At 41.7% G+C, this 12,771-nt stretch overlaps 1 protein-coding gene across 1 annotated transcript in view; it reads right to left on the reverse strand.

Moving 5' to 3' along the window:
* The window catches only part of sgsm1a (small G protein signaling modulator 1a), a 38,918-nt gene that overhangs the window by 7,213 nt on the left and 18,934 nt on the right, over positions 1 to 12,771 (reverse strand). Inside the window, exons 8-18 of the mRNA XM_079561926.1 lie at positions 12,279 to 12,416; positions 11,861 to 11,985; positions 11,105 to 11,172; positions 9,262 to 9,425; positions 8,562 to 8,691; positions 5,536 to 5,665; positions 3,759 to 3,823; positions 3,512 to 3,657; positions 2,905 to 3,033; positions 537 to 722; positions 223 to 288 (exon numbers count right to left, since the gene is read on the reverse strand). Of these exons, the coding sequence (XP_079418052.1) occupies positions 223 to 288; positions 537 to 722; positions 2,905 to 3,033; positions 3,512 to 3,657; positions 3,759 to 3,823; positions 5,536 to 5,665; positions 8,562 to 8,691; positions 9,262 to 9,425; positions 11,105 to 11,172; positions 11,861 to 11,985; positions 12,279 to 12,416 (1,347 nt within the window). The remainder of the gene's footprint in view (positions 1 to 222; positions 289 to 536; positions 723 to 2,904; positions 3,034 to 3,511; positions 3,658 to 3,758; positions 3,824 to 5,535; positions 5,666 to 8,561; positions 8,692 to 9,261; positions 9,426 to 11,104; positions 11,173 to 11,860; positions 11,986 to 12,278; positions 12,417 to 12,771) is intronic.

Below are 12,771 nucleotides of genomic sequence, written 5' to 3' on the forward strand. Positions count from 1 at the left end.
GGCGAGTAAAACGGAAACCTTTTTCTTTCTTTTTTAAATTATCATAATTTTCCTCCCACTGTATATGCTGATATTGTCACACCGTAGTTGCCTAAGGAGTTTTCCTTCGGTGTTACTATGGTTTAGTTATAAAAAGTCGGGTTATATTTGGTCTATTATATGAAACTGTTGGTGTGAAAGGGGCCCATATGGTGTCAACACCAGTGTTTTGAGACCTGATACCTGTGTGCTGTTGCTGGAGTCACTCTGCAGACGAGCGAGACTCTGCCTGTCGGAGCTCTGGGAGGACTGCAATAAATATAATATTCATGAATTAGTCTTAGTCCTTCTTCACTTTTAAGCTTGACAATTTCCCGCTTTGTTCATTGACTCGCCTCACTCTGGGCTGCAAATCTACAGCCCCTCGCACCACATTCATATAATATCTAATATTATATTTATGACTGCGGCACAAAGCAACAACAGATAATAATTCAAACTGTTTAGCCCTGCAGACATAAATAAACGAGAAACATAGTGAATGAGTTTGTGTTTACCTCGTTGCTCACAGTGGAGTCATGATGCACGATCCTCTGGCTGGAGCTGTCCATGCTCGCCCCGGAGGTGGAGCACTTGGCTAATGCTACGGCGTGCTGCTCCTTCTCCCTCTGACGGATGATCTCCTCACAGCTCTGCCACTCGCGTATCGTCTGCTGGTAACAGAGCTGCACCTGCTCGTCCACCTGAGGGTCAACAATGCCAGATATTTACCCTTAATTCTCGATTCATACACAATAGAAAAGAAACACTTAAAACTTTTACTAATATACAGCAGCTGTAGTAGAGAAAAGATCTTTAAATGATCCACACAAAAACAAAAACAATGATGCTTTCCACTCCAGCACCATTGAACACATTAAATTTAAAAAATCCATCACTGCCACATTTTGGAGTAAACACCGGTGCAAAGCTTCAGACAGAAAATTGAGGTAGACCATAGTTGAGATTTGGATCTACGTTTCAATTAACGATTATTTTATTCAGGGGTCTCCAAATGTATTCACCCCATGAGCAACTTAACAAAATAGCAAATATCTGCTTATGCTCTGAGAATAATTGAGCAACAATGGGCTAAGGCAGAGGACGCACTGAACATGCCAGAGCTATTTCACACAATTGATTTTGATCCATCTCTCTACAGATAGATGTATCTACAGAATTTCTTTTGACTATTTTTCAAAGAATATGAAAGACAACACAAAAAGTATTTTTTCACTCATAGTTAGTGGTTGTGTGAAGCCATTTATGGTAAAACAACTGAATTTACTCTTTTTTAAATCATAATAAAATAGCCAAATGTAACTAAAAAAGGCAATCATGATAAAAACGCCAAATACCAAAATGACTGATCAAAAGTTTACATACCCCAGTTTTTAATACTGTGTATTGCCCCCTTTAAAGGGGAACTAAAAAACTAAGTATTTTCATCCCCCTACATGTTCCTGCCATGTCCTAATGTGTAGACTGAGCTCAGACCTGTTCACCACAACTGCCTCTAAAATCCTGCACTGTCACTCAAAAAGGTGTTAATTCGGTCCGAAGTGCCATCATGCACGAGCTTAATATAGAAGCTGCAGTTACGCATAAGACCTGAGGTGGCAGTAGTGAGTATAAAATGACTAACTTGCATCTAGCCCCTTTAACATCAATGACAGCCTGGATTCTTTTGTGGTAGTTTGAGCTCTCCCCACAGTGGACAGCGGGCCAGCACCATATTTCACAGTAGGTATGGTGCACTTTTCTGTTGTCAACAAGGCCTATGACAAAAACTGCACTATACATACTGTGAAATATGGAGCTGGTTCGCTGATGCCACTCCAGCAGAATAAAGTGAAGGTCCTGTTAGTGGCCATCTCAGTCTCCTGACCTCCATATCATTGAAACACTGTGGGGAGAGCTCAAACCCGCTGTTCATGCAAGACAGACCATGAACTTACAGGTGCTGAAGGCTTTTTGCAAAGAAGAATAGGCCACTTTACCATCAGAAAAATAAAGAACCTCTTCCACAACTACCAAAAAAGACTCCAAGCTGTGATGTTAAAGAGGGCAATACACAGTTGGGGTCATTTTGGTACTGTCATTTTCGTACGGTCTGTCTGTCTGTCTATCTATGTTGTTGGATACACACGATGAGCCTTTTTTTTGCCGTTTTATGCCGTTTTAAAGAGTGCGATTACAACCATCTATAATGGAAAACAGAACGTTAGTAATTTGGGATTCCTGATCAGAAACACATTTTTTAACCTTTAAGACAGAACTCACAAAAAATTCATTCATGTTTCTTTGTATTCTTGTCATGAAATGGACTTTCATGCTCCTATGAATCAGCAGCACATTTGTTGACACAAGAGTAAGAAAAATCCTCTTTCCCTTAATGTTCATCAGTAATTCATACAGAGGGAGTGCACTGTGACTTTTGTGCTTTTAGTAACAGCATTTGAACAGATATGAGTCATAATGATCAAAACACCTTAGCAGTACTTTCTATGATTTTTATTTTCTTTTGTTGCCTGTCCTGCATGACAATAACCAACTGGGTCTACAACCTTTTTCCACCATGTGAGCTTCTTTTATAAAACGTCTGAGAGCAACCTGTGCTGAGAATATTTGAATAACAATGGGCAGAACACACCGAGGACAGTCAGTAGCCAATATGAAGTTTCAACATATTCCTCTTAATACTTGAACATATTCCAGTGTGTTCAACATGTTCAATCCTTCAGTGCACAAAGAGAAAACGAATTGATGTAACTCTAAACATATGGGTTGTTTTCACACTATCACACTTAAAAAATGTCAAAAACCTCTGAGGAGCTGAGAGACGTACAGCAAAACAAAATGAGTAATGGAAGCAAATCTGCAAACCTCTTTTCTTTCATCTTCAGTCATTCCGAATTGATAATGGCCCAAGAGGAAAGGCCACACTTCTTTGCGCAGGGAGGGCTCGACGCCGCCGAAATACACCAGGCGCTGCAGCTCCTTCTCCTCATAGGACTGCGAAATAAATGCACTGTTGTTTCACTCAGCATTACCAAAGGATGATTTCCCTTTATAATACAGATAAAAGCATCTCTTTTCCTCTTTTTTTTACGAGCATTACAAGGTGACTGCAAAACTGTAATTAGTTTCACAACAGAAAGCACACTGTAGTAAAGCGTTCAAAGGGCTTAATTATGGGAAGGGTTTGTGTTGTGAAAGAAATACAGTGGTTATAATAAACAGCCCGACCATTTTGTTATCACGATACTTTTTTAATTGGTATAGGACTCGTGCCTGCTTAATATGCAGTAATTAACATCCAAAGTAAGTGCAGATATGGGGATTGACAGGGCCATTAGTCATGCTTTACGCTCAAAGCAGGGGAACTAATGGAGCGAGCGGGCGATTAATATGGATGAGGGGGCAGGGAGGGTTCCGCGGTGGACCTGCGTGGCTATATTACACATCGGGGGAAGGTAGATTGAGAGCTTACAGTAGAGCTTTGTAGAAAAGTCTGCCACACTTCCGCCGTGAGCCCGTGGCAGGCGTCGTGCGGCACAGACGGGTCCACGATGGTGTGGTTGACGAGGGCCGAGAGGTGTGTGCGCACGGTGGAGAGATGACGGCAATAGGCGAGCCCTGAATGGCGACAAAAACATCATAAGTCAAGGCGGTCCCATAAGAAAACAATGAGGATATTAAACAGCATTACATAAAGGAGAGTGCGAGGGAATACGTACAGCCATAAAACGCCCGAGAAATGATTTGATACTTCATGTTGTCGCAAAGCATCTTCAAAGGAGTCCTGAAGGTTAGAAACATGTTTGTCGTTTCAGGTAAATAATTCACACGTTTTAAAAATACATGTTTTCTGACCAGGCAAGACACAAATCCCCAGTCACCAAAGGAATACAAATGAATGTTAACATTTGGGAAATTCGGAAAGAACTAATTCATTATTTGAACCATGTATGCAAATGTTACAGTATCATCTGTGGCTCTGGATGTCAACATGTGTTTCCATCTTCATCCTCCCGTCCTATTCAGTCCATATCCAGTGTTGGGAAAGTTCTTTTTCTACATGAAATAGCTCAGAGTTCAGTTCACAAATTTCAAACTAGACTAGCTTGTTCATAGTTCATAATTGTTTATAGTATAGTTCGTTCATAGTTATTTTTTTTGGTGTTGCTGTGAGCTATTTTTTTTTTTTTTATCATTGACATTCAGTCAGGTTTAACAGTGAAACTATGTGTTAGATTTCATCTTCATATAAAATTCAGAATCCTTATCCAACCAGGGTTATTAGCAACATTAGCATTTAGGGCACAGCATTTCCCCCATTTTAACTGTCGTTTCAGTCAACACTACTAGTAGCTTCAGCTTTTCCCTACAGTATATTCTAAAAACAAACATGAGGGGAAACTTGCTAGTCGGATGGTCTTTTTTAATTTATAAAGAAAAACAGGACAGCATCGTAGCCAACAGAACATTCTACTTACACAAAAGGAGGTATGAACCAGACTGATGTAGGAAATAAGGTTGAGCTTGAAAGTGCAATAAAGTCAGTGCTTAATTTGATCCCCTGTTTGGAGGAACGCATTCCCCCAATTTTCAGTTTTTCAGGGTAAAGGATCCGGGAAATATTTGATCTGATATAATGGTGTTTAATGAGAGTGTTCCGGTAAATGTTCTGTTCCCTGAATCCATCACATTAGACCTGAAGTGTTAATGAAACTACTCATTTACAAATTAAGCACTGAATAAAGTGCATTATATTATACATATCATCTTACATTTCAAAACCTCAATGGCTTGATTTCGTACTAGTACGGGTACGAGCTTTCATATACTTCACAAAGCTAGCCGGGTGCTTGAGTTCACCGTGTCTTTTTAAGTTGGCTGTTGACCTGCCTGAGGTGCAGATTTTTTTTTGAAAGCTGGTGGGCAAAGTTTACAGATAATTGTGACGTTTTTCCCTTCTTCACCAACCTTGTCATAGAACTCTTTTAAATGTTCATACGACGAGTCCTTCCAATACAGTGTCAGTCGCCTCCGCCCCCATGCTGCTTTTTTGTTTTGTTTCGATGCCGCACGTGTGAGTGACGCTGGTGGTTGTTGCCAAGTTGACTGTTTTGATGCTAAATATATCGCTGTTTTAACGCTAAATATTAAGGGCGCTTTACGGTGTGTTCAGCCAGGTTTTTGCCTGAACACTAAAGAAAGCTGGCACCCTATTGAACAAATGTAAATAGATGGGGAACGCCGTTCACAGACACCAGAATGAACACGTTCATAGTTTTGTTCATCAGGCAGTAATACAGTGTGTTCAGTTCACATTCAGGTACATCACTGTCCATATCTACAGTTATTATCACCTAATATCCGAACACTGTTGTGGGCGGCGTGGAGCTAAATGTCACACATTTTTTATCGAGGTAATTGCAGTTTTCCCGTGTCTTTGTTTGCACTGTCATGGTCATGTGTTTCATTTTGAGTCGGTCACTGCACTCTGCTCACCTCTCGTGGTTGCATCCTTTGGACATGGTCCCATCAGAGAAACTGCCCTGGGAGCAGGAGGAGCAGGAGGACTTCCGGAGTGAGGGGTGCCACATCGTCGCCTCCCGGTCCATTAGTTCAGGAGGTGGAGCTACAATGCACCAGAATACAGATATAGCACAGGCGATTCAACTGTGTGGAACTAAGTCATCCTGAGGGAGGCAACATTATTCACAATATACGTGCATTTTCAAGAGTTTTAGTCATATATTTGCTCCCCATCTCCTATAGATCCCACCTTAACCAAGTGCATTTTCTCCAGTTCCGCTTTGATCCAATCTAAAAGGTCACAAAGGCCAGTGTAACACCTCATTTGAAAGCTAAGATCCACAAAACTAATTTAAACTGATCTTTTTTCTTGCGTTGTTGCCACGTTGTAGTCACTTTTTTGACATTTCTTTTCATTGCTTTTTCATCACATTTTGCCACTTTTCTGTTTCTCTTTTGTGGCTTTTTTGTTGCATATTTGTTGTTGTTTTTTTGGTGACTTTTTAATCGCTTTTTGGGCAAAATTATATCAGCCTAATAATGTGCAACTTGTCATGACTTTTGTTAGTCCCATGGAAAGTAAATCCTCTGCAGCAACCTGGCTCACACACACCCACAAAACAAACATGCCAATGCCAGTGTAGTGTACACAAAAAGCTAAGTAAAGCTTTATCTGGTGTCTGGTACTTACAATACACTTAAACATTAAAAAAAAAGGAAAGATAAAAAGATAATAAAAAGTAGAAATGTATATTGTGAATGTATTTTAACAATTCAAATTCAATGAATAATACAAATATTGTGTATTCATTCATTAATAGTTTTTTGGTCTTCTGTTGTGTTGTACCTGTACTGTGCTTAATTAAACACTACAGAAAACACAACGTCAGCTTAACAAGGGCTTTTGTCGATTTGTAACCCATAATCCATCAGTCACAGGTCCATCACTTAAAGGTTACTGTGCTGACACGCGGAGTACAAAGGTAATTTGAGCTGGCAGCGAAGTGGGCATGGACTTAATAGCAGACGGCGTCAATAAGTGTCACCCGTGGCAGAAAGAAGCTGAAATGGTTATTAAGTGTGGGTGATTACATAGAGAGGTTGAGGCGGGCAGGAAAGAGAGCTAAAGGGAAGCACAATGGGGGAGTGTTTAGTGCTGTTTCCCCTCAGCAAGGATGTGGGACCTTTCTGTGTCAAGTTTACAACTTCTCCCCGTGGCTGCGTAGGTTTGGTCCGCAAAAACAATACAAAACTATGATGAAATACATGAGTCGACAGAATTAAAGGAGTAGGCCACCGTTTTTCCATGCTGAGATATGTTCTTACCTGAGCTTAGACGAGTTGATGCGGTCTTTGTGCGTGCTCTCAGTCAAACAAAAAGACCAAAGAAGCGTTAGAGTTAGAAGCAACCAAGCTCTTTCACGTTTTCCTATTTAAATACGGTTGCGTGAGTAGTTACGCGATCAAAGTGTAGTCACACAAAATTAAACATGTCGATTTTCTAAGCGGATTAAAAGGGGAACTATATTTTAAGGCGTAATAATATTTACATCGACGTCCGCGCAGTAAAGTCAAAGTGTGGAGGAGGCGCATGGAAGAGCTTGGTCGCTTCTAACTTCACCCGTTTGGCCTCAGAGAAGAGGCTAAATGCTAACAATATTTTGGGTCTTTTTGCATGACTGACAGTTACACATCAACTCGTCTAAGCTCAGGTAAGAACATATCTCAGTATGGAAAAACGGTGGCCTGTTCCTTTAAGATTGTTTGGTAACAACCGGTGTCTCGACTAGTTTGCGGGAAGGACTCTCCCCTGAGTCGAAAGGAGGAGAGATTCAGATGTGGAAGATGGGAGCAATCACAGGGACATACAAGGAGCAAATGTGGTTGACACACTTTCATTCGAGAAAAAAATAATAATTAGGTCAAAGGCTAATGGTTCACAAATAGTTCAAAAATCTAAGTTTTTAACTAAAGGGGATGTATCATTTGATTGTACTTCGAGCTCCATGTGCAGAGCCAGTGCTGGCCCTTCTGGGGTCCTAAGAAAAAATCCACACGGGGGCCCTAAAGTTCACATCCCATGGCTATTGGACGAAGAGCGAATCCATTCGGTCAAAAACAGTTCCACTGTGCAGTAGTGCAGGGCAGAAGGGGAACATAATTACCTCAATTCAGGCCCTGCCCCTCTGTGTGAGGACCACCAACCACTAAGCCACTGTGAGACTGGGATTTAGGACGACACTAGTCTATTTCCCCCACTTTTTAAAATGGCAAATGGTCCCATTCTCTCACCTCTGGTCCCTGACCCACAGTTTGGGAACCGCTAACTGAAACCTGCACCTGACGGCTTTTTCTGTCTGACCACTGAGAATTAGCCTGTGAGTCGCCCAATTCATTATAGACTGTGCACATTCAGAAAACCAGAGATACTGCAAGTTACTGTGCTCATGAGAACCATGTGGATTCAACTCAACAAAAAGGCCACGGAGAACGGCTTTTTACTCTCATCTACTCACCAAACTACAGTCCTGATACTCTAGACTCACCACACACAATAAGATGAGAGTTTAAATGAGTGTGTGGCCGTCATAGCCCAGAGTCCGCACAGAGAAAACATGAGAGCAGCACCCAGGACACGGGTGGCATGCAGCCGCGGAGGAGCCACACATGAGGGCAGCATGAGGCGAAGCGAGCACCGGGAGGCCGTTAGCCGAGCGGGGACACCAGCGGAGAAGCACTCACACCTTGGAAGTGACCGGGGGGAGGCGGTAGGTCTCTCCTGCTCCGCTATGGAGTTATATGTGGCAAAGTAGGCGGAGAGTGAGTGCGTGCTGTCAGAGTGCCTGTCCCCATAACAACGTGTTGATTAGTCAGTGAAACAACACCGTAGTTTGACTGAGATGCGGGGCCCTTGCGGCTGCGGGGGCCCTACACACCTTGCGTTGTTTGCGTATAGGAAAAAACGGCTCTGTCAATGTGAGAGAATCAACAACACTCACCAAACTCAGACTGACTGTTGGGGAACAGGATGCGGAAGACATAATCAGTGGCTTCATCTTCCTCTTTGTCCGACACAGAGTCTGTGGAGCCCTGAGGAATCCTCTTCTTCAGCTTGGGGAACACTTTTCCCTGCATCAAATTCAAATCCACTTAATCATATTTTCATAAACATACACAGTTTCCCAAGTGCTGCACAAAGACAAACATTTAAAACCAGTATTTCTCTGTTTACCGTCACCAGTCGTCATAATAATTATAAAACCCAGCAAAAATTAAACAATAGTTATAAGGCACAATAAACAAAAACAAAACGTAATACAAATAAAATGTAATATAAGCAACTACAGCTTCAGGAGAAAAACTGCATTTAAAATAACCCAAGTGACGCATTGAACGGGTATTATTAGTTCAAACTGGTGTGGGTGGATTTCCAGGTTACTTGCAGATCAAGCGCTAGTCCAAAAATACAAACATTGATTCTTGGAGACTGTGTAAGGCATTCATCAGCATCACAGCAACAAAAGCACGAGCCACCCACAATGGGCTTTTTAAAAATACCCATTCTATGGATTTATTGATCTGGCAGACATAGGTTAAAGTCCCTCATCTGAGTAAACCACATTTTTCTGTAATTTGCGTTTTGTCTTCTGGGTCTGTGGTGCAAAAGGTGAGCAGAAATAATGGCAATTCTGTGCTGACCTTTCCCCTTTGAGACCAGAGAGGAGGGTCCAGCTGTCCGTGTGGAAGCAGGCCATTTTCCAGGCATGAGAGGAACTGGAGCAGGTGACCTCCTCGGGGGAAGCGCAGAGGAGGTCTTTGGATCCCGTCCTGGCTGACCAGCACCACGGTCCCACCGCTGTCGACTGCATCCAGATCAAGTGATTAATGTTACGGTTAAAGTGGGTTCAGGAGGATTTTAGAACTCCTTCAACAATTTACATTTAATAAGGGACAGTCTGATGCTAAACTCACATATTTTATATTTGTTTAAGCAAAAGGCCACCTTTTTTTTTTATCATACTGAGATATGTTTATACCCGAGCTTAGACGAGTTGATGCGTACCTGTCTGGTCTTTGTGTGTGCGCTCAGTCATGCAAAAAGACCAAAGATGTTGTCAGCACTTAGCCTCTCCTCCTCTCCTCTATGGGGCCAAACGGGGGTGAAGTTAAAAGCGATCAAGCTGTTCCACTTTTCCCCTATTTAAATATGGTTATGTGAATAGACACACGATCAAAGAATAGTCACATAAAATTAAACATGTCGATTTCCTAAGCGAATAAAAAGAGGTACTGTATATTCCGGACTATAAGTTGCGCTTTTTTCATTGTTTGGCTGGGGGTACGTCTTATACTCCGGAGTGGATAATATGTGATTTTTAAATGTTTTACTCAAATATATATTTTCACACGCCGCTAGAGGGCACTGCAGGCCAATCGAGCAGCAGAAAGAAAGTTTGGAGTGAAGGAGAAACTTGCGAGGGACTGTTACCGCAATGAAGAAAACATAAAAAGATAATCACGGGCTAAAAGCAAGATGGCCACAGCTAGAGGAACGAGTTCGCAAATAAGAGCTTGAAAAACGTGCTGCCGGGAGAGGCTTGTCAACGGTGCAGTCACGCCTCCGTGTCCTGGTAGTTGCCATGGCGATTTTCCAGAAGTGACACCGAGGATGAAGGTTTCAATGGATTTGGTGACGTTAACATACCAGATCTATTTAGTCTGTTGTTTATGCTTCATGTAGCTCAACATCAGTGTGTGACGTTAGCAAACCGTACGCCTATTCAGCCTGTTGTTTATTTATTCATTAGGCAAATTTTGGCTTGTGTGACTTATACTCCAGAGCAACGTATAGTCCAGAAAATACGGTACTATATAATATTAATAACATCTTAGGAGCCTTACAATATAGTACCCCTTTCTATCGGCTTAGAAAATCGACATGTTTAATTTTGTGTGACTATACTTTGATCGTGTAACTGCTCACGTAACCGTATTTAAATAGGGGAAACGTGGAAGAGCATGGACGCTTCTATCTTCACCTCCGTTGACCCCATAGAGGAGAGGAGGAGAGGCTAAATGCTAACAACATCTTTGGTCTTTTTGACTGAGCGCAAGCACAAAGACCAGACAGGTAAACATCAACTCCTCCACGTAAGTTCAGGCATGAACATATCTCAGTATGGAAAAACTGTGGCCTGTTCCTTTAAATGCTACACTTATTATCCTACGCAATACATTACATCCTATACTAATACATTCAAATAAAACATTACGTTTTATAATGACCTAAGTCTTCACAGTCACTGTAGACAACAACTGCAAATGCATTGTTCATAGATAGTTCTGTTGTTTTTTAATGTTCCTAAAAATATCAGGGTGTGGGAAGTTCTAGTACTCGCCAAGGAAGCATAAAAGCCTCTATATAAGCCTGTAGATTTTTAAGGAAAAAAAATTAACATGATAATTTTCTGTATCAGACTATAAACGGGTATGAATACTTAATGAACCCACTGTATGCTGAGAATAAAGTGATCAGACTCACTTTGTTGATGACAGTGCAAATACACAATCTCCTCAAGAGGAATTGTCATGGCGTAGTCCCAGTAAACACTGAAAACACAGAAGAAATAATGCATAAAATTATGGAGGAATATCAAAGGATAGAGGGTAAGTGTGCCCTTCGTGCAGCTTCAAAGCCTGCAGAAATGGGTTGCATCACAAAGGGCATCCAGCATAAAATGTTAAATCAATATGAATATCACATTCACTGCACATTAGGACAGTTGTTCTTGGCTGGTGTAGCTTCGGGACCGGCGCATTGAGTTACCTCGTGTATGAAATGAGCCGTATAAATAAACATGCCTTTTGGAGACCTACTTTTAAGGCCTGACCCAGCCCGAAGGTAGGGATGAAAAAGAAATAAGAAAACGACAAGAAAGGCATTTTTCTGCTCGTCGTCGTTGTTGTTGTTGTTGATTGAAATCTTGAAGAACATTTGTACCCGAGCTAATAAACAGCACACTAAGCCAGTCCTAATGAAATAATCAATTTTTTTTGGTGAGAGTAACCATGCACACGCTGGAACATAACACGGTTTGCCGGTCTGAAAGATGTCTTAGTCAATAAGCCATCTGCTGGCGGCTGCTGGGCTGGAAATAAACCCATCGAGATCTGCAGAAGAGGGAGCCGCGCATAAACACACTGCATTATTCAGCAACAGCCCAGAGTAACACCAACAACGGGAGCCAGGGAGGAGGCACATCAGACTTTAAATATGGGCATAGGAAGCACAAGGCACCTGCGCTCGTAGTCCAAGTCCCCGACTGAACCGTTCATGAGCTGGTTGGGTGTCCACTTCAGTGTCATCAGTTCTGCAGTCTGGTGCAACGAGAGATAACCCGGGATAGCCTCCATATCGTCCCTCTGAAAGATATCGGATAGAAAAAACACTTGCCGTTATGTTGCAAAATGAAGCATAAGGATTAGGTTGACAAAAGGAATAAGATGTTGTGTTTTTGTAGGTCAAAATGTGAAGTCGGTAGTTATTTATTAAGCTGCTATCACATCATTTTTACTTGACTAACTTTATAGAATAGGCTGAAAGGAGGAGCGTGCTTTTTCAAATCGTAACCGAGACTAGAGAAACATTGTCTTTGCTGGTTGATCGGACACAATATAAATCAGATAACAACTGGTAGGATGAGCGGGACATTTACCGGCTGCACGAGCACATTGTTTTTGCCAAAAAGGAGCGTGGCCCTGCTGTTTTGATGCAGTGACTCGACATATTCACGAGCTGAGGGCGAGGGGGAGGGGCGTTCGTCCATGCTGCTGCTCGAGTGGCGCTTCTGGATCTAGACAATTCAAAACAAATCAAATCAAATCACCGGTACATTGTTGTTCAATGGAGGCCTTTATCCACATGATCACTCACAACACATGCTGGATTTGAAAGCACTGTGCTCATTTTGCGTCCACATCAAAGATCAGAAGAATATGTGCAGTTTATTCGTAGTAGTTCCACAATTGCAACTTGGCGTAGTACAGTACTCAAGTATTCCACATAATTTTTTCCTGCATCTCCATTTTTGACACTCTAAGGTTGAATACTTTGTTGTGTTGTTATTTGCTATGGCCACAATCCAAGTATTTAACATTTTGAGACTCGTGTTCATACAGAAAGTGCTGTATAAGATTTAATGAATCATA

Source organism: Gobius niger (assembly GCF_951799975.1).
Source record: "Gobius niger genome assembly, chromosome: 1".
NCBI classification, from domain to species: domain Eukaryota; kingdom Metazoa; phylum Chordata; class Actinopteri; order Gobiiformes; family Gobiidae; genus Gobius; species Gobius niger.